Here is a 26309-nt window from a genome sequence, read left to right as displayed (position 1 = left end):
TCCATAGCTTTTGGGAAAATTTATGTTGTATGTCTTGTTCCCAAGAGTTATGGAGATGAGAATAACAGCATGTCCTGAAAGGAATACTTTATATAATTGAAAAGTTACTTGGTTCTTGTGAGAGAGAGTTTACATTGTTTTAATTGCATCCATTTGAAAAAATTGTTGGCAGATAAAGGAAACATTGATTGAATATCAGAGAAGGAAATTATATCATTATTAGAGACAATTTGATTAAATAACTATCCCATTTGAGACCAGACTTTCCAGAAAAAGGAACAACCATTAATTTTTAGTTTGGGATTGCCCCAGATTGGAGCATGTATGGAGAGTTCATTTGGAATTTCCATTAGTTTACCAAGTTCCAGGAGACAGGTATGAGAGGACAATATGATATTATTCAGAGACAATTCCTAGAGGATGAAAAATGGTAGATGGTCTGTAATTAAGGATTCTATAAATCCAGCTCCACAATAAGCTAAATTGAAGTATACGATAAATTATCTTGGATTTATGAAAGAGCAAGAAATCCAGGGAAATTTACACTCCCTAACTCTCTTGTATTTTTTAAAGTTTTGAGGGCTATATTTGGGGTTTTTGATGCCCATAAGAGTTGGGATAATAATTTGACTAATGATTTATAAAAACTAACTGATAAGAGAAGAGGTAGCATACTAAAAGTATAATTTATCTTGGGCATGAGGACCATGGTTTCTAAACATCCCCACCACGTGAGATGGAGGGGATTCCATGTGTGAGATGGAGGGGATTCCATGTTGTTGGGTTTTAACCATATTTATTATTCTTGTTGTATTAATTTCCAAAGTAGAAGTTAAGTCAGGAAAGAGATCAAGGTCCAGATATCTCAGACCCTTGGAAGACCACAACAAACCATATGGGGAACAATGTCTGGTGTGGTGTAAATATTCAAAGGAATAACTTCCATTTTTTTTGTTTATTTTATATCCAGAATATTTTGCATACTTATTAACTAAGGCCAAAATAGACCAGATTGATACTTGAGGGTTAGAGAAGGAAAACATATCATCCACATAAGCTGCTGCTTTCAGTTCCAAAGGTTTAGTATGTATTCTTTCAGTATCCTTAGATTGTCGAATTCTTATAAGGAGAGGCTTTAAGGTGATATTAAATAATAGAGGGGAGAGAGAGGACAGCCCTGTTGCATGCCTCACTTTAAATGTATGTATTTTGATAATGTGTTGTTTGCTAAGATTCTGGCAGAAGGGTTTGTGTAAAATATTTTAACTTTGTTGATAAAGGAAATAGGAGCTCCAAATCATTCCATAGTTGCGAATAAGAAATCCCGCTCAACTCTGTCAAAAGCTTTTTCAGCATCAATTGACATTGCAATTATAGGAGATTTTGATATAACCGAGAGCTGATGAAAGAGTCAAGAGTTATCCATTTTGTATCTGTTATGCATAAAACCAACCTGATTTGGGTGTATAATAGTACCTAAAATGTTTTAAAGTCTATTAGAGAGAATTGTAGCCAAAATCTTATAATCAAAATTAAGTAAGGAAATTTGTCTGTAATTAAGCACAGAGGAGGGATCTTTATTCAGTTTAGGTAAAACCGATATAACAGCTTCAGAGATTCTGTGAAACGTGTCATTATCCACTTCTACGGTTTGAAATAAAAGTGTTAGATAAGGTAGCAAAGACTTTTTGAAGATCTTATAAAACTCTCCCAACAAGCCGCATGGGCCAGGAGCGTTCTCAAATTTCAACTGTGCTATAGATTCAATGATTTCTTCCTCCGTGATTGGTTTTTGCAGGTGGTTAATTTCAGATTCTGATCTGGTAGGACCGCCCCCACCGCCCCCCCCCCCCTTGGTACGCCACTGGTTACTTCTTCCATTAAAGGCTTGGTGACATATGATACATATCTAATATCTAAATTTAATAAAGTATTAATTGTGACTATTTTTATTTATTTTTCTGTGTGTTATCAGACAATTATGGATTTAAGCTTCACCCCTGGCCCCACCCCTAACCCCGCCCCCTTTAGCCTCCCCAAACAGTTGGGCCCCCGACCGCCTATGCTAAGGATTTACTGACTTCATGGACCAGGTTGTTCTTGTCTTGGTGGGGTAAAATTGAAGCTATAAAAATGGTGCTAGTACCAAAACTTAACTACATTTTCAGTATGGTTCCAATCCTATTCAAAGATGTACTCTACAAAAAGCTGCATGTATTAATTACTAAATTTCTTTGGAAGTCTTCTGTGCCTCGAATCTCTCTTAAAAAACTTCAGCTGCCCAAAAGTCTTGGGGGTTTAAACGTACCAGATTTTAAGCTATATCATTTGGCCTTTCAGGTGTCCCAGGCCAAACAATGGTACTCCTGTTTTTCAACTGAAACCCCCAGATGGGTACTCTTTGAAAGAGAACAAATATTTCCTCTACCATTGAATTTACTTCCAACCATGAATAGATTCCGCTATGCCTCACATCATCAGGTGATTAAACATTCAGCACACTCAATAAATTTTGTATGTTCTCTCTTACAGTTCAAATGGTCAAGCTCTGTTGATATGTCTATTTGGTATAATTCTACTTTTCCTCTTAAAGCTCCACTCAATCTTCACAAAATATGGCATTTAGCCAATGTTTGGTCGCCAAGTCATTTGTTGTCAGGTGTCACTATTACTCCTTTTCAGGATTTTTGTACTCTTTATAACATTCCCCAATCGCTTAGCACTTTTTTGAAAAATCTGACTCAGATTATTTAGCATTGCTATCCTACTGCATCGGACCGTCAATCCACAATCTCAAGTTTCAGCAGTTTATGTCAATCCCTTATGGATCCAAAATCTGCATCTAAACTGTATAAACTCATGCAAATTATCATGTTACCTAAGATTCTTCTGTTACACTAAATGTCTATTTCTAATATACTTCCACCATTCATGATGTATTGTAAGCCACATTGAGCCTGCAAATAGGTGGGGAAAATGTGGGATACAAATGTAACAAATAAATAAATAAATGTCAAAGCCTAATGTATGTTATGATCTTACCTCTGCTTGGGAAAATGAACTGCATGTCTCGCTGTCCAGTAAGGAGTGGGATCTTTTTTGGACAAAAACTATGCGTTCCTCCCTTTCAGCTGCCCTTCTACAGTCTACCTATTATATTGTTCATAAATCCTACTGGATTACACCCAAGTGTTTCAAATCTATGTTGGTCATGTCAGTCTGTGGTGGGTTCCCTAGAACATTTGCTTTTCTCTTGTTGTAATCTTCAGTCGTACTGGAGGTCAGTTTGTGGCACCACCCAGAAAATATTTACAATCCAAGATGCTCTATCTTTTAAAATACTAATCCTCAAGGCTTCGACTCCTGACTTGTCACTTCCTCCTAAATATGCCAAACTGTTTAACTTAATGATTTCTCTTGTCATTGGAAGAATAATCAGCTTGTTTCATATCACGAATGTGGAATCTGCTGTGTTTCTTATAGGCGATATGAGGAACTGGCTGCCATAAGATTTGGTTGCATCTCCTCTTTCCATAGAGCATGGTCGCTGCTAGACAACTATGCGACTTGTGAAGGGAATTAGCTCTCTAAAGTATGTTGCGCACACTGTCCTGTTTTATTTTTATCATCTCACTGACCTGTACGTTTTTTTCTTAATTGTTCCATATTATATGCTGTTATATGTTTTTATAAATATTATGTTGCTTAAAAATCAATAAATAAAGTAAAAAAAAAAGATTTTAGATTGTAAACTAAAGTTGGAATTGTAAAGAAGAGAGTTTTGCTGAAATGAAGGATTGCATTGAAAATCATTAGCAATAACAAAGGTAAATCTGTTAACCACAATATTTGTAAACTGGATAACCAGTTTAAAATTATTAGAGTAGAACTTAGTGTTATGAAATAATTCCGTCATTAACAACTAAACAGTCCTATCTTGAGAGAAAAAAAACTGCATGTAAAAATAATTTTCAGTTGATGACTGTAACCAAGACTGAAAAATAATGCATGGTAAAGTTTTACATCACTGTCCACACTAAATAAGTGAGATGACTGGTGAGAATATTGAAGAAATTGAAAAAAATTGAAGATTACCGGCAAGTATCGGAGAGTTCATACAACCATTCCATTCAAGGCACACTGATCCAGAAAACTTTGGAGCCCCTCTAGTGATTAGAAGGACCTCGTGTTGTTGTCAAGAGTGACTTTTATTTTAGCTGGATATCAGGCTCCTAAGTCCTTTAGGTGTTGACGAAGCTACAAAAATTGTTTCCCTTTAAGAGCTGTAGTCCTTCATAAATCCGGAACAAAGTTAATTTTTCACCATTCAAATATAACAGATGGAATAGCCCTTGCAGAAGTTAAGATATGAAGAGCTTGAGGGAATTTCAGAATCTTCGTCACTATCGGCCTAGGTGATTTGGCTCCTGATTTTAGTTTCATTGGCATATGATGAGCCCTTTCAAATTCAATTGGAGAGTTAAGCTTGAGGTACAGGAACGAAGGGATCCATGAGCTTAGAAATTTGAGTATATCAGAGCCTTTGCAATCCTCGACCAGGCCAAGGATCCTATTCATGAGGAGTTTCAATCCGTTTCTCTACATATGTAATTTATCATCAGTGAGTTTTCATTGCAGCACAAGTTTCGCAGTATTTTGATCCACCTTCATCTGAAGATCCTCTTATTTGGAGTTAAAATCAGCAAGAGTGGAGGTGATTGAGGCTGTATCCGCTTTTAGTTCACATGTTGTGTTAAAATGTTTAGTATTAAGTTCCTGTATAGCTTTGATCTCATCTAAGAGAGCATCAGAAGTCGATAAGATATATTTTTGGCAGCCGCCATTTTTTCTGGAGACAGCGGGTCCCATTTAGACCTTTTTGAGCTTGATGTAGGCAGTGAACTCCAGTCTTTATTGTGTGATTTGGAAGTCAACATTGTTGCAGTGTGATAATGGTTTAATTTTGTAAGTAAAACACAGTTTAGTCTACCTAATCTTTCAAGTTCATCTCTTCCCGGAGAGAACTCCTCAGCTACATTGCCATCGTCATCAAGATCCTCTAGCGCCTCCTCCTGCATTGCCGTCTCTCTCTTCCCCAATGCTTAACAGAATTACCTTCAGGTATGGGAGAACTCTCTTTAAAAGGATAAGCAATAGCTTTCTTGTTACTTTTTAAGCTGTCTATTCTCCCTCCCCCCCTTGAGTATCTCCAGATTATCACCACAACAGCTATACCAGATTCAAATAAAAATTGCCCATTAACATACAGGCTGGTTTTCCATTGGTCAGTTCTTGCCATGTGCATTACACTTTTATTGTTGTTGTTGTGCTCTAGTGGACAACTACATAATATTTGTAGTAGCCCCATCTGCTCTTAGCTGACCCAGGCACCCTATCTCTCCCTTCACTTCACCTTCCCTCCACTCTCTCAATGGGTTGCAGCTTGGGGGGAAGAGGGGGGCAAAGGGGACATTGCATCCCCAAATGAGCTGCTCTTTCCATCAGGGCATCTCAATTCCTGCTGCCCTGCAGGTAACTTGGGGCACTCCCCCAAGTCTTCCAGTGGGTCACCAGCAGCATCTGGATCCCCAATTTTCTAGTGGGTTGCCGGCAGCATCAGTGAAGCAATGCTGTCATTTTTCCCAGCTCCGAAAGCTTTCCCCTCTAACTACAACTTCCTGTTCCCATAAAGGCAGGATTCCGGCAGAGGGAAAGCTATTCAGGAGCCAGCTGAAAGGCAGCATGATTCTATCATTGACACTGCTGGCAACCCCCTAGAAAGACTGAAGGAGTGGCAGAGCTAGTCGGGAGTGATAAAGGGAGAGAAAAACACAGAACCCATGTGGGTGGGTGTTTGTGTGTGTGTGGTGGAAATGAGAGAGCCAAACCCCATGGATTAGGGGGTAAGGGAAGGGATAAAGAGCCACCACATCGCATGGGGAGGTGGGGCGGAAGGGAAAGGTGCTAAAGCACAGGTGGGGGAGAGAGGGAAGAGAGAGCTCAGATGAGGGGATGGGAAGTGCAGAATAAATGCTGAATGTACAGGGAAAAGGGGGTGGATGGAGAGACGCTGGGATGGGGTGTGATTGGAGGTGGGAAAAAGAGAGATTAGAGGATGGATGGGGAAGAGAGTAGAGAGATGCTGGACCTGGGAAGAGGAGTTGAGAGAGGGTAAAGGGTGGCAAAGTGTCATGGATTTGCATGCTGTCTTTGTATGGTAACAACCAAGCGTTTTTGTGGAAACCAGAGAGAGAGAGAGAGAGAGAGAGATTCATACACCCAAAGGGGCTCTCCATTCACTCTCCCAATAAAGCTTCTTCAGGGGACTAAGGTGCTCTCAGGACCTGCGGGAAACTATAATCATATCAGCCATAATACTGATATCTTCAACAAAAAACAAGAACGGCAGAGTACACACTCACTATAGTCCATAGATGCCACCTTCCAAAATGGCGTTTGTCCCCAGCTGTGTGACGCAACTTTACAACCGGAACCAGAACTATACCCTTTAAGTAGACTAAAGCATGTCTCATTGTCAATAAATTAATTGAAACATATTAAGTTCTGTATTTATTTACCTGCCTTTTTGAAGGAGTTCACTCAAGGCGGTGTACAGTAAGAATAGAGGAAACATGAGCAATAGGCAATTACGCAGTAAAAATATTTCCAAAACAATATAAAGTAGCGGCATGGTATACTAGCAATGTCAACACAATATTATAGAGCATTATAATTGGTAGTGAAGGGTAAAGCAATGTATAAAACATATAGATGGGTAAGAAATAGGAAGAATTAGACAAGTACGGTGACGGATTTGAAGAAAGTTGCACATGGAGGAGTGAATAAACATGTCCCGCTGCAGTATGTGCAGCCTGAGTCACTCCTTGTATGTGTGAGTGAGACTAACAGTTAGTTACTTCCAGTGGCGTTCCTAGGGGGGCGGACACCCGGGGCTGCGCCCCGCCCCCCCCGGGTGCAGCACCCCCCCCCCCCCCCGATGCAGGGCGGACCCCCCCCCCCCGGGTGCACGCCGCTGGGGGGGGTGCCGCAGCGCGCGCCTGCTCAGAGTTCCCTGACTTCGCGCGCTCGCTGCAGCTCCCTCTGACCCGGAACAGGAAGTAACCTGTTCCAGGGCAGAGGGAGCTGCAGCGAACGTGCAAAGTCAGCGAACTCAGAGCAGGCGCGCGCCGCGGCACCCCCCAGCGGCATGCACCCGGGGCGGACCGCCCCCCCCCCCCCCCTTGGTACGCCACTGGTTACTTCTTCCATTAAAGGCTTGGTTGAAGAGCCAAGCTTTCACCTGCTTCCTGAAGTAGAGATAGTCTTGTGTTAAGCAGAGCCTTTCAGGCAATGCATTGCAGAGTGTGGGGGCTACTCCGGAGAAGGCTCACTTGCGGGTATCACATCGTGTAATGTCTTTTGGAGAGGGTGTAGTTAGTGAAAGTCCTTGGGAGGACCTTAGTGTCCTTGGTGGTGTGTGGAGGATCATCCTATTCTTTAGATACTCATGGTCATTTCCTTTCAGGGCCTTGAAGGTCAGACATAGAGTTTTAAATTTAGCCCTGTATTGTACTGGTAGCCAATGAAGTTTTTGGAAAAATGGTGTGATGTGATCACGTCGCTTGCAACCTTCTATGAGTCTTGCTGCTGCATTCTGAATCAACTGGAGCTGGTGCAGGCCCTTTGTAGTCAGACCATTGAATAGTGCATTGCAGTAATCCAGTCGATGTTACCTTGGCATGCACAACTGGGATAAGATTTACCTTCTCGATGTAAGGAGAGAGGCAGTGTAGCTGTTGCAAATAATAGAAGCAGCTCTTGAAGGTTGCTTTGATTTAGGGAATCAGAGTAAGTGTTGACTCTAACGGTATTCCAAGGTTCCTGACTTGTGATTTGAGGGAGAGTTCATACTTTCCAAAAGGGATTTTGTTGTCAGGTATGTATCCACTTGTGTTAGGGACCCAGAAAAGCTTGGTTTTACTTGGGTTCAGGCAAAGTTTGTTGAGTTTAGCTCATTCTTGAATTGATGTTAGACAGGTAGTCAGTTTATTCAAGGCTGTAGGTAAGTCAGGTACAATGGGTATGAGTAGCTGCACATCATCCGCATAGATGTAGAACTGAGTGTCCATTGACCGAATCAGCTCTGCTAGTGGCTTGAGCTAGACGTTGAACAGAATAGGTGACAGTATCGATCCTTGTGGTACCGCACAGGTCAGTGTCCATGGTGGTGATGAATTGTTGCCAAACATTATGGATTGTTGCCTGTCAAATAGATAGGATATGAACCAGGCAAGTACTGTTCCACTGATACCTGTTTCTGTCAGTCGTGCTAGCAAGATATCATGATCCACGGTGTCAAAAGCTGCTGAGAAATCTAGCAGTACTAACATTGAGGCAAATGCCTTGTCTCGGTTTCTGTGAAGATCATCTAGCAGGGATACGAGGACCGTTTCTGTTCCATAACCGGGTCTGAATCCAGATTGACATGGATCTAGCCAGTTACTCTTTTCTAGCCATTCATTAAGTTGAACACAGACTTTTTGTTCTATGAGTTTCCCTAGAAACAGGATGTTGGATACTGGCCTGTAACTTTCAAGTTTGTCCTGGTCAAGTTTGTTTTTCTTCAGCAGAGGGTGAACCACTGGCCTTTATAATGTTGTTGGTAGTTGCCCATTATAAAGAGAGGTGTTCACAATTTTTGTGGCACCTTCTATAAGGCCCATACTTGCCTGCTGCACTATCTTTGATGGGCAGGGATCGAGGGGGCAGGTAGTTGGTCAAAGGTCTCTTAGGATTTTGTCAAAGGTCTCCTCTGTCATTAGGTTAAAAGTGTTCCATCTGTCTCTGTTTGGAGGGGGCGAGTTTGTGCACCCCTGGTTGACTGGTTGGGCACTGGGTGGGATTGCTTGTAAATCCTGGTGGAGGCTTTTAATTTTGTTGGCAAAGTATGCAGCAAAATCATTGCAGTTCAGTTTAGACTGGGCAGGCTGGTTCTGTTGTGGGGGTTGCAGTAGGCTGTTTACTATACTGAACAGCTGCTTGGTTGAATTGGAAGCCAGTGCATGCATTGAGAGAAATACTGTTTTTGGTTGCTGTTAATGCTTGGCGGTACTTTGTCATGTGCTTCCTGCCTTCATCCTGGTGAGATTTGTGCCATCTCCTTTCCAGTTTTCGTCCTTCGCGTTTAAGGATCCGAAGTTCTGGAGAAAACCAAGGTGAGCGTTTGTGAGTGGGGCATAAGACCTTTTTTAGTGGTGCTGTTTTCTCTAAGGTCTTGGCTAAGTGTGTATTCCAGATGTCAACTTGTTCTGACAGTGTTGTCTTTTCATCTACATGTGGATAGTCCAAGGCCTCTAGGAAATTCTCAGCGGTCAGCTTTTTTTTTGTCTCTGATCTCCTTCCAAACTCTGGGAGGTGCCATTTGTTTCAGGTGGTCACTTAGGGAGAATTTAATTAGAAAATGGTCTGACCATGATAGGGGTGTTATTTCAATATTGTTATCCCATAATTCAGGGATATCCACCCCTTTGTAGAATACCAAGCCTAGTATGTGACCCTTTTCGTGGGTTGGAGAAAAGATCACTTGTGTAAATCCTAGTGCTGTCATCGTGTCCGGAAAGGCAGCTGTGGTGGTATCTGGGGTTTTGATGTGTAGATTGAAGTCTCCCATGATCACCAGCCTAGGGTAATCCAGGGTCACTTGAGTAATCAGGTCTAGTAGTTCTTGCACAGATGATGTGTTGGTATGAGGTGCTCTGTAAACCATGAGCAGCCAGATTGGTTTCTCCTCTTCAAGTTGGATTAAAAGAGATTCTGATCCATGTAGCTGGGGGATGGATATCCTGCGCAGTTTGATTGTGTCCCAAATCAAGACTGCTACCCCTCCACCCTGTCTTCCAGGTCTTGGTTGATGTTTGATGTTGAAACCTGTTGGGCATAGTTCAACCAGTGGTAAACCCCCACTTTCATCTAGCCAGGTTTCACTTATTCCTAGGATGTCAAGATGCTGTTCATTTATGGCATCATGGATCACCGAGGATTTCTTTGCAGCTGATCTGGCATTCACCAGTCCTATAGATCCCAAGGGTGGTCTGGGGGTGCTGTGGGTAGCTTTGGTGTGACAATGAGGTGATCTTTTAAGTACTGTTATGTAGGTGTTTGACCTCTTACACTTTTGCCTTCTCTTTGGTTTGTTGTGGTTATGGTTTCCTCTCCCATACACCACTGGGATGCTTACATAACACATTTTTGTGTCAGAAGCTAGTTAGGTAAAATTTCACTGGGTGGCGCTGCAATCCACTCTTTGGAGTACACCCTATAGATCAGCAGTCTTCCTAGTTGGCAATGCAGGGTTTAGGCTTTAATTGCTGGAAGAAAAAGACCTTTTTAAAGTTGTAAGTTCAGACCAGGCCTGTGAGATCAAAGTCTTCCATCAAATAGAGAAACAAATGGCTGCACTTACCACTTCTATGTGAAATTCTTGGAGACAGTGCATAGGTTTCCTTTAGTTTTAAGGAATCTAAAAGATTCAGAGTTATAGAAGTAGATTATATAGTTAAAATAAATTTTTAACTCACAGATTGCAGGATGAACTTTAGAGTTTCTGGTTCTGATATCCTTGGATGGTCCAATTGATGCAGGTTGCTATAGGCTTTTTCTTTATTGTCCCAGAGGAAGGATAGATGTAAATAAGGATCTAGCTCCAATCTCAGAGCATAAGGAGAGTTATTTAGGGGAGATAAAATTTCCTTTCTCCAGCCAAAAATAAATAGAAGAAGTTCCGAGTAAAGTTGAGGACTGGTGCCTCAACACAGACTGAGCAGAAGTCAGTAAAAGTTTGGGTTGTAAATATGCAGAAAATAAGCAGAAAATGTAGTTATTTAATCTAAGTTGCAGAGCCTGATGTGAACCCAGCCAGCCCTGCCTAGTATGGCAGACTAAAAGATTCTTCAGAAAAAAATCCATCCGTTCTATTTGTGAATTCATGCCCCGTGGTTGTACAGTGGTGGAAATAAGTATTTGATCCCTTGCTGATTTTGTAAGTTTGCCCACTGACAAAGACATGAGCAGCCCATAATTGAAGGGTAGGTTATTGGTAACAGTGAGAGATAGCACATCCACAAATTAAATCCGGAAAATCACATGTGGAAAGTATATGAATTTATTTGCATTCTGCAGAGGGAAATAAGTATTTGATCCCCCACCAACCAGTAAGAGATCTGGGCCCCTACAGACCAGGTAGATGCTCCAAATCAACTCGTTACCTGCATGACAGACAGCTGTCAGCAATGGTCACCCTGTATGAAAGACACCTGTCCACAGACTCACGTGAATCAGTCAACTCTAACCTCTACAAAATGGCCAAGAGCAAGGAGTTGTCTAAGGATGTCAGGGACAAGATCATACACCTGCACAAGGCTGGAATGGGCTACAAACCATCAGTAAGACGCTGGGCGAGAAGGAGACAACTGTTGGTGCCTAGTAGGAAATGGAAGAAGTACAAAATGGACTGTCAATCGACAAAGATCTGGGGCTCCACGCAAAATCTCACCTCGTGGGGTATCCTTGATCATGAGGAAGGTTAGAAATCAGCCTACAACTACAAGGGGGGAACTTGTCAATGATCTCAAGGCAGCTGGGACCACTGTCACCACGAAAACCATTGGTAACACATTACGACATAACGATTGCAATCCTGCAGTGCCCGCAAGGTCCCCCTGCTACCGGAAGGCACATGTGACGGCCCGTCTGAAGTTTGCCAGTGAACACCTGGATGATGCCGAGGGTGATTGGGAGAAGGTGCTGTGGTCAGATGAGACAAAAATTGAGCTCTTTGGCATGAACTCAACTCGCCGTGTTTGGAGGAAGAGAAATGCTGCCTATGACCCAAAGAACACCGTCCCCACTGTCAAGCATGGAGTGGAAATGTTATGTTTTGGGGGTGTTTCTCTGCTAAGGGCACAGGACTACTTCACCGCATCAATGGGAGAATGGATGGGGCCATGTACCGTACAATTCTGAGTGACAACCTCCTTCCCTCCGCCAGGGCCTTAAAATGGGTCGTGGCTAGGGTCTTCCAGCACGACAATGACCCAAAACATACAGCCAATGGCAACAAAGGAGTGGCTCAGGAAGAAGCACATTAGGGTCATGGAGTGGCCTAGCCAGTCACCACAGACCTTAATCCCATTGAAAACTTATGGAGGGAGCTGAAGCTGCGAGTTGCCAAGCGGACAGCCCAGAACTCTTATGATTTAGAGATGATCTGCAAAGAGGAGTGGACCAAAATTCCTGCCTTACATGTGTGCAAACCTCATCATCAACTACAGAAGACGTCTGACCGCTATGCTTGCCAACAAGGGTTTGCCACCAAGTATTAGGTCTTGTTTGCCAGAGGGATTAAATACTTATTTCCCTCTGCAGAATGCAAATAAATTCATATACTTTCCACAATGTGATTTTCCGGATTTAATTTGTGATGTGCTATCTCTCACTGTTACCAATAACCTACCCTTCAATTATGGGTCTGCTCATGTCTTTGTCAGTGGGCAAACTTACAAAATCAGCAAGGGATCAAATACTTATTTCCACCACTGTAAGGATTTTAACAAATAAATCCAACGTTGTCCTCATCTTACTAGAATCTTATTTTGGTCTCCTCTCCTCTTATTAGGCTGAACATGATCAATTACAAGGATTCCAAAACCATTATTTCTTTCAATGCAATGCAACCAATGTGCTTCTTTGATTTTTAACACCGGAACAATGTTCTGTAATTCTCTGATGTAAAACTTCTCGAGGTTTTAACCCACACAAATTTTCTGACATGTACATTCAAAATATAGACTACAAAAGTGTATTGACAGTCTGTATTATATTTTAACTTAAAAGGTCCTGCCATCAATTGGATTTGTGAATTCTTTAATCTCATCAGTCATGGAACACGTTTGCAGTGACCACACTTCTTATGTCCTCTAGACACATTCAAATTTCTTGTGGTACTATCAATGCTAAATGAGAAGGACTGAGTATTTCTTTTAAGTTTCATGATCTTGAAAAGGCTACTCTTACTCCCTGATCAAAAAATACCTCATGTGACTGCATTATGGTCCGATTACCACCTGGTACACACGGGGCCGCTGAAGGTGGGAACTACTCGTAGGCTGCTTCGGTAGCCTGTTGGTGCTTCCTTTTTAGTGAGTGGTAAGCCTGCATTGGGCTTACCGCCGCTTTGTAAAAGGGTCTCTCTCTTTCTCTATCTCTCTCTCTCCTTCTATGCTCATCATAGGCGTAGTTTGACTGTTTCATTTGGGGGGGCAAAGAATGGGCGGAGCATATTAGCATATCATTTGCATATATACATATGCAAATGAATATGCTAATATGGAGGAAGGAAATGAAATTTACAGGCAAAATATCACAGATGGCACATTTCAAAAAGCTGACACATTTCAATTAATAAATTATGAATAAAATACTTTTATTTACCTTTGTTGTCTGATCATTTAGTTTTTCTATTCGCTTTGATCCCAGTGTCCTTCTGTTTTATGCAGTGTCTTCTTTCCAGTAGGCTTCCCTCTGCCTCCCCACCCTCACCATGCCCATCCATCTCTTGCTCCTTCCCTCTGCTCCCACCCCTCCCAGTTCCATCCATCTTCTGTTCCTTCCCTCTGCTCACCATCCCTCCGTCCCATCCATCTCCTGGTCCATCCCTCTGCTCCCACCCCTCGCAGTCCCATCCATCTCTTGCTCCTTCCCTCTGCTTCCCACCCCTCCCAGTCCCATTCATCTCCTGCTCCTTCCCTCTGCTTCCCACCCCTCCCAGTCCCATTCATCTCCTGCTCCTTCCCTCTGCTTCCCACCCTCCCAGTCCATCCATCTCCTGCTCCTTCCCTCTGCTTCCCACCCCACCCAGTCCCATCCATCTCCTGCTCCTTCCCTCTGCTTCCCACCCCTCCCAGTCCCATTCATCTCTTGCTCCTTCCCTCTGCTTCCCACCCCTCCCAGTCCCATCCATCTCCTGCTCCTTCCCTCTGCTTCCCACCCCACCCAGTCCCCATCCATCTCCTGCTCCTTCCCACCCCTCCCAGTCCCATCCATTTCTTGCTCCTTCCCTCTGCTTCCCACCCCTCCCAGTCCCATTCATCTCCTGCTCCTTCCCTCTGCTTCCCACCCCTCCCAGTCCCATCATCTCCTGCTCCTTCCCTCTGCTTCCACCCCTCCCAGTCCCATTCATCTCCTGCTCCTTCCCTCTGCTTCCCACCCCTCCCAGTCCCATCCATCTTCCCTCTGCTCCCCCCCCCCCCGAGGTCCAAGATGGTGACTCCGTTTACCCCCTCTCTTCCTCCCTCCCTCCCTCCAGTGCAGGCAACAGTCTTCAGCTTTTCAGCGTTCCTGGCAGCGGTAGCGATGTACACGCTGCCTTCGGTCTGCCCCGGAAACCTTCTCTTCAAGTTCCTGTTCCCACCTATGCGGGAACAGGAACTTGAAGAGAAGGCTTCGGGGCAGAGCCAAAGGCAGCGTGTACAACGCTACCGCTGCCAGGAACGCTGGAAAAGACTGCTGCCTGCGCTGGAGGGAGGGAGGAAGAGAGAGGGGTAGACGGACACGCTCCTCTCCGTCCGCTTGGCTTCCCTGCCCTCTCTGTCTGCGTCCCGCCCGAAGGAAATGACGTCAGAGGAAGGCGGACGCAGATAGAGAGGGCAGGGAAGCCAAGCGGATGGAGAGGAGCGCGTGCCTGCATGTGTTTTTTTTTTTTAACTAATGGCGCGACTGCGCCTCGCGTCGTTTGGGGGGGCATTGCCCCCCCCTCGCCCCCCCCCCAGTCTACGCCTATGATGCTCATAGTCAACATCTCCCCTTGTCTCTCCACTCTTTCTCTCTGTTAGCATCCCCCCTCTCTCCCTCTTATTCCCATTCTTCCCCCAGTTGGCATCTTTATCTCTCTCCCCCTTCTTCCCCTTCCTCCCATAGCCAGCATCTCCTCCTCTCTGAACCCTGTTTCTCCTCCCCCCCTAGTCTCCATCTTCCCACTCTGTCCCACTTCATGTCCAGAATCTACCTATCTCTTCCCTTCCCTCCATTGGAGGGTGGCCAGTGTGACGCCAATATTTAAAAAGGGTTCTAGGGGTGATCCGGGAAATTATAGACTGGTAAGCCTGACATCAGTGCTTGTCAAAATAGTGGAAACTATTATAAAGAATAAAATTACAGAACACATAGACAAACAAGGTTTAATGGACAGAGTCAGCAAGAGTTCAGCCAGGGAAGTCTTGCCTCGCCAATTTGCTTCATTTCTTTGAAGGTGTGAATAAACATGTGGATAAAGGTGACCTGGTGATATAGTATATCTAGATTTTCAGAATCTTTTGATCAAGTTCCTCATGAGAGACTTCTGAGAAAATTAAAGTGTCATGGGATAGGAGGCAAGGTTCTGGTGTGGACTAGGAATTGGTTATTAGACAGAAAACAAAGGGTAGGTTTAAATGGTCATTTCTCTCAATGGAGGAGGGTGAACAATGGAGTGTCGCAGGAATCTGTACTGGGATTGGTGCTATTTAACATATTTATAAATAATATGGAAATCAGAACACCGAGTGAGGTGATCAAATTTGCAGATGATTCAAAACTATTCAAGGTTGTTAAAACAAGTGTGGACTGTGAAATGTTGCAGGAAGACTGGGCATCCAAATGGCAGATGAAAATGTAATGTGGACAAATGCAAGGTGATGCACATTGGAAAGTATAATCCAAATCATAGTTACCTGATGCTAGGGTCCACCTTGGGAGTCAACACTCAAGAAAAGATCCCGGTGTCATTGTAGATAATACACTGAAATCTTCAGTTCAGTGTGCAGCAGCAGCAAGAAAGTAAACGGGATGCTAGGAATTATTAGGAAAGGATAGTGAATAAGACCAAAAATACTATAATGCTTTTGTATTGCTCCATGGTTCGTCCGCACCTTGAGTAGTGCATTCAGTTCTGGTCACCGAATCTCAAAACAGATATAGAGGAATTAGAAAAGGTTCAAAGAAGAGCGATCAGAATGATAAAGGGGATGGAATTCCTCTCATATGAGGAAAGGCTAAAGAGGTTAGGGCTCTTCGGCTTGGAAAAGAGACACATGAGGGGAGATATGATTGAGGTCTACAAGATCCAGAGTGGTATAAAACAAGTAGAAGTAAATCGATTTTTTTACTCATTCCAAAAGTACAAAGATTAGGGGACACTCGAGGAAGTTACATGGAAATACTTTAAAAACAAATAGGAGGAAATATTTTTTCACTCAATGAATAGTTAAGCTCTGGAACTGTTTGCTGGAGGATGTGGAAACAGCAGTTAGCGTATCTGCTTTTAAAAAAGGTTTGGACAAATTCCTGGAGGAAAAGTTCATAGTTTTCTATTGAGACAGACATGGGAAGCAACTGCTTGCCCTGAGATTTGTAGTATGGAGTGTTGCCACGATTTGGGTTTCTGTGACCTTACTTGGCTACTGTTTGGAAAACAGGATACTGGGCTAGATGGACCATTGGTCTGACCCAGTATGGCTACTCTTATATTCTTATGTTCATTTTCTCATCTCTTCCCTATCCAGAATTTCTCCTTCTCTCCTCCCTGATGGTCCAGCATCTCTCCTTCTCATCCCCTGCTGTCCTTTCTCTCCCATTATCCAGTGTCTCTCCCTCTCTCTTCCCTGCTGTATTGCCCCCTCCCACCGCCATCATCCAACATTTCTCTCCCTCTTTCCTTTTTCTGTCATGTCTCTTTCTCTCCACTCTGACAAAAAGTCTAGCATCTTTTGCTCTACCCCTTCTGCCCCCAGTCTGGCATTTCTCTCTCTGTCTTCTACTCCCACCCTTCCTGCCTGCAAATCAGTATCTCTTTCTTTCGCCCCTACTTACAATCCAGCATCTCATCTCTTAACTCCCTTCCATCTGTCACGGTCTCAGGCTCTCGGACACTGGAACAGCATGAGCCCTTGGGCTACTGTCGAGGAGCGGCAGCAGCAGACAAAACCCCCCAACCAGGACTGGACAAACGAGCAAGGATGGAGCTGGAATCTGGAACAGCCTTGGCTTGGATGGACCCAAATACTGGAACGGACTAGACTGGAATAACAGGACTGGAGCAACCAGACTTCACCTGCGCTGACCATCGTTCCCCAGAGGTTTGAGCCCCTAGGTGCGGGCAGCCTGCAGGACTTACAGGACAGAGCTGGTAGACAAGAAATGCAGGACCAGACTGATGGGAACAACAGGATTCTCACACCAGACACTAAACAAGCTTGGTTTAAACAGGATTCAGGACTCAGGATTCTCACACAGGGGATAGGATACTGAAACAAGCTTGACTGAACAGGGACTGAAGGTCAGAGGGGGAAAGAACAAACAAGGCAGGCAGCATAGGCGCCCCGTATAAGAGGCTGGGGAGGCTAAGCCTCCCAGCCCGCCACTGCCCCGCCCCGCCCCCCGCCGTACCTTTAAATATTATAGTTTTGCTGGAGTCGCGGGTAGCCGGCATTGAAGACATCGGCAGGCTTACGCCGGTTCCAGCAGCAGCCTTCCCTTCCCTCGTTGCAAGTCGGATGATGGCTCCGCCCTCGCAGAAACAAGAAATACGTCAGAAGAGGGCGGAGCCATCATCCGACTTGCAACGAGGGAAGGGAAGGCTGCTGCTGGAACCGGCGTAAGCCTGCCGATGTCTTCAATGCCGGCTGCCCGCGACTCCAGCAAAACTATAATATTTAAAGGTACGGCGGGGGGGGGGGCAGGAAGGAAACAGGGCAGATGGGAGAGGAGAGGAGGGTTGCTGCATATGGTGGAAGAAGGGGAGAAGAGGGTTGCTGGATGGAGGGAAGGGGAGAGGAGGGTTGCTGGACATGGTGGAAGAAGGGGAGAGGATGAGGGCAGGGGAGAGGAGGGTTGCTGGATGGAGGGAAGGGGAGAGGAGGGTTGCTGGACGGTGGAAGAAGGGGAGAGGAAGGTTGCTGGATGGAGGGAAGGGGAGAGGAGGGTTGCTGGACATGGTGGAAGAAGGGGAGAGGAGGGTTGCTGGATGGAGGGAAGGGGAGAGGAGGGTTTGCTGGACATGGTGGAAGAAGGGGAGAGGAGAGGGCAGGGAGAGGAGGGTTGCTGGATGGAGGGAAGGGGGAGAGGAGAGTTGCTGGGACATGGGTGGATGGAGGGGAGGGTAGGGGGGAGAGGAGGGTGCTGGACATGGAGGGGGAGGGAGGAGGAGGAAGGAGATGAGATAACAGAAAAGGAAGAGAGTAGAAAAACTGCACATGGATGAAGAAAATAGGCAAAAGCTGGATCCACTGGACAGTCAAGTTTGCAGAGGACCCAGCTTTTACTTACGGATGTAGGACAAGAAATGAAGAAGAAAGGCGGAAAGTAAACAAATAAATGGAAAGGAAGCCCTGGAAACGGATGTTAAGAGGACAGATAGCAGCAGAATCGGATACTGGGCCAGCACAATCAGAAAAACAAAGTCACCAGACAACAAAGGTAGAAAAGATCATTTATTTTCATTATAGTGTTTGGAATATGTCCACTTTCAGAATTAGGTGTTCAACATTAAAAGTTTATTTACTTATTTATGACATTTTATCCCACATTAAACATGAATTAGGATGTTTTGTGGCTCTACATGAGAATTGTGATATTATGATCCCTTGTTTCAATATTGTGACGGTCTGCATTTTCCGTATGGGTGGTATATTGGTGTATTAGGTTCTGCCCAGTGTAATATTTATGGTACAGTAAGGTCAGAGTGTGTTTTTGCACAAAGTTGTGCATAGTGTTTTGCAGTTCAGCGATTGTGGTTAGTATATGCTTTGAGCAACCACTTTATTCTTTGACATATGATACATAGCTAATATCTAAATTTAATAAAAGGTATTAATTGTGACATTTATTTTTTTTTCTATGTGTGATCAGACAATTATGGATTTAAGCTCCACCCCTGGCCCCACCCCTAACCCCGCCCCCTTTAGCCTCCCCAAACAGTTGGGCCACCGACCGCCTATGGCAGGCAGGCTGGGCAGGACTGGAACAGGATTCAGGATTTACAACAAGCTTGGCAGAAACAAGATTCAGGAAACTCAGGCAGGATACCCAAGCAAGAGTCAGGATATACAAACAAGCTAGGCAGAAACAGGATTCAGGATACTCAGGAAGGATAGGGACTGAAGCTAGAGACAAGCAGGGTCAGAACCAAAGCTGAAGGCTTGCAAGACAGAGGCAAGTAGGAAGGGAACTGAAGCTAGGGATAAACAAGCAGGATACAAAGCAACAAACTCAGACAAACAATAAGCAATGGCAGAAGGCTGGCAAGCAGCCACAAAAGGATAAAAGCAGAAGAGCTAAACTGCATTACAGACCAAACAAGGCAAGGCAAACAGGCAAGAAACAAAGCAAGGCAGAAGTGCTACTAACAGCACACCAACTAACCTTGAGACCTTTGACGTTACAAAGGCCCAGCTGAAAGGGCCAGGTGCATCATAAAGGCAATTACAAGTGAGGTCACAGGTAAGGGTGCTGCTTAGTTCCAAATAGCCCAAGCAAGTTTGGCAGGCTGGAAGATCAGGACTGGACTGGAATGACTTCTGGAACATGCTTGCAAAACAGGAACAAGACAGTCCATAACAACTACAGGGTCCGGCCACCAGGGGGCAAAGTGAGCACAGACATGGAAAATAGTCACAATCGTGACACCATCCTCCCTCCCTTATGGATAGGGGGAGAGTAGAAGAGAGAGGGAGAGATGCTGGACAGTGGAAGAAGATAGTGGGACCCTCAGTAAAGTCAGCTGGGAAGGGTGACCATTAAAAGACTCCTGGGAATCAGTAGCATGTGGAACTGAGCTACCACTGGTTGGTGATTACCATGGTAAGCATAGGCGCCCGGTATAAGAGGCTTGGACAGGCTAAGCCTCCCCTGCTGTGCTCTAAGGGGTTTAAATTGTTGATTTACCTCCATCCTCACAGCAGGAGATGCAGTGAAAGCCCTCTAGCCTTGTCCTGTTGTAGAAATTGGTTTATGGTTTGTTTACCTTACTGCTGGGAGAGCGGGGGTGGGGGGGGGGGGGGGGGGGGGGGGGGGTTGGCTGGAGGTGTTCTGGGTTGCCAGGGAGATATTTAATGAGGATGACTTCCTGACCTGCACTGAGGACAGATAGCAGCAGAATCAGATACTGGGCCAGCATGATCAGAAAAAGTCAGACAACAAAGGTAGAAAAGATCATTTTATTTTCATTATAGTGTTTGGAATATGTCCACTTTGAGAATCAGGTGCTCAACATTAAAAGTTTATATTTATTTACTTATTTATGGCATTTTATCCCACATTAACATGAATTAGGATATTTTGTGGCTCTACATGTGATGATATGATCCCATATTTCATATTGTTGACGGTCTACATTTTCCATATGGTGGTATATTGGTGTATTAGGTTCTGCCCAGTGTAATATTTATGGTACAGTAAGGTTCTGAGTGTGTTTTTGCACAAAGTTGTGCATAGTGTTTTGCAGTTGAGCGATTGTGGTTAGTATATGCTTTGAGCAACCACTTTATTCTTTGTCATATGATACATATCTAATATCTAAATTTAATAAAAGGTATTAATTGTGACTTTTATTTTTTTTTTCTATGTGTGATCAGACAATTATGGATTTAAGCTCCACCCCTGGCCCCACCCCTAACCCCGCCCCCTTTAGCCTCCCCAAACAGTTGGGCCACCGACCGCCTATGATGGTAAGTTAAGGATATGATAAGCTTGACTTTTAACACATCTTGATAACTACTTCCCTTAATCATGTCCAAACTAGACTACTATAATTCTCTTTATTTAGTTCTTCCTCAGACAAGTATTAAGGGATTGCACATGGCTTAGAATTCTGCAGCTCAACTACTTATTGTCATTTGTCATTTTCAGTACATCATTTCTCATGTTATGTCTTTATATTGTTTGCCATTTTATTTCAGGATTAATTTCAAGGTTCTTTTATTTTATCTGAACTGTGTTCTGAAAATCTATTAACAGAGTTGAACTCTGTGCTTGAAAAGTACACAATGATGGGCTACACCATCTTTTACATAAAATACATTTTGAACAGACAAGGAGTTGTACTTTTTTGATCACAGGTCCAGTTTAGAGGATAGGTTACTTTTGAGCTGAGACTTATGACAGATACAACTATTAAAAAAAAACCCCAATTAAAAATCTTGCTTACGGTGGCTTAAGAGGATTAATGGCACATCCATGATTTGTTTCTATTTGCAGTCTATGATGTTTATTTATGTTTTGGTTTTAATTTGGTTTGATGTATAGTGTAGTGATTTATTTATTATTCTATTGTTAATAATATTTTAGGTTCATCTTATGTGGCATTATGTATATTTTGTTGTGTTCTGCTTAGTTGTTTCTTGATGATTAGATTACACATTAGGTTAGATAAATAAATTAATAATTATTGCTTCTTTCATCTCCCTTCAGAGAGGGAACAGTAAGACCAGGTGACAGGTTGCTGAGTGTAGATGGAATTCAACTCCACAATGCAACACTCACTGAAGCCATGAGTATTCTGAAACAATGTGGACAGGAGGCAACGTTGTTGATAGAATATGATGTGTCAGTAACAGGTAAATGCAATTACTGAGCTTTAGTACTGGTATGATATTTTGCTATCCGTCTTGGATAAGTCACTTTAGAATTGCTTATAACAGATTACACTGCACATACTGTTAAATCTCTACATGATTTCTCTACAAAATCATGGGTAACTGACAAAAAAGTGAAATTTCTATGAATGCTCACAGATTGTCTGCAGAAAGCTATGACTTGAGTAATCTGACTTGTAAAATGGGTATTCTTATCAGCAATGTTTTGTTTATTTAGTTTTGGATTTAGTTTATGACTGTCAGTAGTGGCTCAAAATGAGTTATATGCTGTAAGTTTGTACCTGATATGAGGAAGAGTTAAGTGACTTGCCTGAGGTCACAAGGTGCATCAGTGGGATTTGAACCCTGCATTTGTTGGGCCTCAATGATCTGCTCTAACCGCTATGCTACCCTTCCACTAGTTAATTATTTTAAGTATTGTAGTGTAGATCACCCCCTTTTGTCAAAGCTAATTTACATATTTTTGAAAGGCAGCCATGTCCACTTCCGGTCCTGACAGCCAACCAGAATTGCCTCCCTGCAACCCCTCCCTGTCCCTAGCCATCAGCCCTCTCCTTTAGCAAAATCAGCAGCCTAACTAGCTGTTTTGTGTTACAGATAAGCAAACTTACAGGGATCTCCCCTGCTTTTCAAGAAACTGTAAAGACACACTGTGAGCTGTTTTTTGCTTTTTAAGATCACACCCCTGAAAACAGAAGAAAAAAAAGAAACAGTTTTTCCTTTTTAAATGCTTTATTTTTCTTTTTGCAGTGATAATCTTAGAAACATTTAAGTTTAAACAAAAAAGTAAGTACAGCATCAGTAAAAGAAATAGCAATGAAAATATACAGACCACAGAAGCCTCTGTGTGATGCTATCTGTTGGCTTACCCAAGACTGCCATTAAAGCACATGTCCTGCAATGGAGCCACTTATCCACACCCCTCATTCCATCTAAATCCATGGGTTATATAATGCTTTTTTTCTCCATGCTCCATCCTCAGTCCTCATCTGTAAAAGAAGTGGACTGACTGTATCACCAGCAAATGTGTAGGATTTTGTTGAGTGTGGATTAGCCTCTAACTAAATGGTCATTTGCACTACTTGCATCCAGAGTTGCACCTACTGCTCCATGTAGTTTACATCTCTCTATGCCCTATTTATAGTGTGAAGGTCATTTAATTTTGCTTATTCCATGTGTTTTTGAATTCAGTCACTGTCTTTGTTTCTACTACTTCCTCCCAGGAGGGTATTCCAGGCATCCACAAACTGTGAAAAAAAGTATTTTCTGATGTTATGAATCTATCATCCTGCAACCTCATTTAATGTCTCTAGTTCTACAGATCCCTCATCCATGAAGAAAATCTGTTTGTATATCAATACCTTTCAAGTATTTAAAATCTGTATCATACCTCCCCTGTCTTTCCTTTGTTGCACATTCCATATACCAAGTCCTCTTTTATTGTATCGATGACTTGATCATCCTTCACCAAAGGATTGATTGTTGCTTTTGCCTGCCTATTTTTGCAGTCTCATCTAGCTGTACTCTGAGCTGGCCTCTCTCTGCTTAAAACAGCCCACAAATCTAGTCTGAAGTTTTGTAGCTGATGAATTCCATTATTCAGCTTTGCCATTGCAAGCTCAATGTCTGAAATGCTTTCCAGTGCATGCATGCATTCTGCAAAGAATTGTGTAGATGTCTGTTAAAAATGCCAGACCTTGTAGATTTCTCCCACCCTGTACCCTTTAGAGATAGCCATTTCCAATTCTATGGTACACCATGTCCCCACCAGGGCTCTCTCGCCATCATTGTGGGCATATTACTCCCGCTGACCCATTACAGCACAGGTGTGACACAATGAAAACATGAGTTTACCATGCACCCTAACAGGCAGTATGGGGAAAACGAGTCAATGTGGTGGGAACAGTTCGACTTTCAGAAGCCTGAAATAATTAGAGAGGGGGATGAAATTTTCAGAGATGATTTATGGGTGACCGATTGGATACTCTAGTTTTCTTGACAAAAGGGTACAGGCTGGTAAAATCATAATAGTGTATTTTCTCACCCTGTTTAACATGGTAGTACAGACACATGACATTTATTCTGCCTCCAAAAAGGGCATCTCATGGAACTAAAGGTTCAGGTAATGCTGCTATGCTCAGAAAGGCTGCGCATTTCCTATCTGATTTAATCAAACTGTCCCACTCATGTTCCCAAATACTGACAACCATAAACCCTTTCTCTTTTAGGTAATCTGCCTTGCACTGTGTTTTGTAGTTGAGAAACCTGAAAATGGTGCCCATCAACAGATTCTGTTTTTTAGAAACATAGTAGGTCGTACAGAGTGATAAAAGTACCCGTTAAATTCAAAGGCAGCATGCTCACTGTTAATGATGGCATAACTGTCGAGAAAGTAGTCACCCACCTGTATTTTGCCACTCTTTAGAGTGTGCCTGATTTGTATGCGTTCTTTGTCCTTGGTGTACATCAGCCAACGGATACTTGCGGTTGAATATCTTTTGGTCTGCCGATGATAATCGTTGGTCGACAGCAGAGCTATGGTTTTCAGTTTTAAGCACATGAACTTGAACATGGCCATACATATGAAAGCGAGTGTAATGTATTGGAATGGGTCTATACAATTCCTTTGGATCGCTGCCCCACCCCGTGGTATTTCTTCTATGTCTACCACCGCAACCCACTCTGTCATTTTCATAATTTTCTCTCTATACAGGACACAGCCTTTTGTAGAATATAGACATCCTGCTTACAGTAGAAGGCCTGTTATTTTTGTAAATCTGTCGTCTTATGCTTGTTCTTGCTGTATCATGGTGTGAAAGTCTCTTTCCCATCAGGCATCATACATTCAATGCTATAGTACTTTTCCTCAAGCATTTCCCCCCACATAGTTTTGATTTTCTACAGTGTTAAAAAGTGAGGAAAGTGCCCTTTGCTGCCTTCAAAGCCCATGGCTTGCAGGACAGTTCTTGGCTGAGAGATGCTTTAGTGTGGGTTTTACCCCAGTTTTTTTAAATTAAAATTAATTTGTAGTTCCATTCTTTTCCTTTAAGTTATTATAATTCTGTAAACTGCTTTGTTTGCTTTGTGGAAAGGCGGTATATTTTTAAACATTAAACATTCCTCTCTTGAATCTGTAAAAGACCTCTTCCTTTCACTGAACTCATTGCATTATTCTTTCAAAATAAGGATTAAATCTCATAAAATCATTATTTTCCACTACTTCTATATTCCTTCTCTTATGATTACAGATAATCGTGACTTCCCATCCCTTGCACATACCTGGTCATCTTTTAACTTGAATAGAAATAAAATAACAAAGGGACCAATATTCTAACTATTCCACCAAATTTAGTAGCACAAACCTTATAAGAATAGGTATATTTTTTAATCAAAATTCTTTATTTATTATTATTATCACACTATCATTTATCTAGAACATATGAGATTATAAACAAACATATATAACATGATTTTTCTTCAATACAATACAATATTTCTCATATGTTATTCCACTCTCAAAGTCCATGCAATGCAAAGTCCATTCCAATTGTATCCATGTTCTTCCAAAAGCCAAATATTTAATTTAACTTGAAGTTATCACAGTTTCTTCAATTCCTTATATACTCAGTAAAAGTCCTTTCTTACAGCTCTACACAGTGCTGTGTTTCGCCATCGGCGTCCTCAGGAGTTGTTTAAAACATCACATGCCTCAGCGATATATCACTCTAATCATCCATTGTATATACATATAACAACTGCAATGGCTGTAAATATAATATAATATACAATCAATCTCATATCAACTAGCTTTAATATTCTTAATTCGTGTATCAAACCTGTATACTTACAATTACATGATATTCATCATAATGCTCATTGACACAACCCCTCAGACAGGAGATCCATTGGGTGGATTCATCCTGTGGTGATCTAGTCAGTGAGAAACAAAAGCCCATATGCAACAGAATGCTACTCACTCATTATATACCTTCGCAGGGAACCACACATCACAGCTGCTATTACTTAAGTTATTAGGTTGAATTCCTGTTGCTAGGTATTAGATTTCTTTTGTCCATTCAACATCCTTATTCAGCCCATACGGGGAGAACGTCTTCCAGGTTAAAATAATTCTTTGTTCAGTAGTTAGCAATCTCTGACTTATATCACCACCTCTTATCCCCATATCAATTTTAATTAGGATAGAGAATCTAAGATCATCTAATGTGTGATTCATATCCTGCCAATGCTGTACCAAAGGCGCTTCTACATTTCCTCTTCTAATGTTACTTAGATGTTCCCCTATTCTAATTTTCAACTTCCTCTTAGTTTGGCCAACATACCACAGTTTGCATGGGCACACTATTACATATATTACACCTTCTGTATTACAATCTCCTAAACACTTCAGATGAAATGATCTATTCATTACTAGATTATAAATTCTATCACCTTCCAATACCTGACTACAATAACAACATTTCTGGCACGGTTTAAACCCTAATTCTGAAGCTGCATTCACTTTAATTTGTTTAGTAACTGACATCAATTCTCCCAAATGTTTCTACAAATTTATCCTATATTTAATGAACAACCTACTTTTGCATATCGTAGGAATAAAAATTTGGG

At 42.6% G+C, this 26309-nt stretch overlaps 1 protein-coding gene across 1 annotated transcript in view; it reads left to right on the top strand.

The window, feature by feature from the left end:
• Window positions 1-26309, top strand: part of GRIP1 (glutamate receptor interacting protein 1) — a 675191-nt gene that overhangs the window by 236618 nt on the left and 412264 nt on the right. The window contains 1 exon segment of the mRNA XM_030216417.1: window positions 21499-21644. Within this exon segment, the coding sequence (XP_030072277.1) occupies window positions 21499-21644 (146 nt within the window).

This window comes from Microcaecilia unicolor, chromosome 10 (assembly GCF_901765095.1).
Source record: "Microcaecilia unicolor chromosome 10, aMicUni1.1, whole genome shotgun sequence".
Taxonomy (NCBI): Eukaryota; Metazoa; Chordata; class Amphibia; order Gymnophiona; family Siphonopidae; genus Microcaecilia; species Microcaecilia unicolor.
Note: the sequence above shows the minus strand (reverse complement) of the source record. Positions and strands in the feature narration are given on the sequence as shown.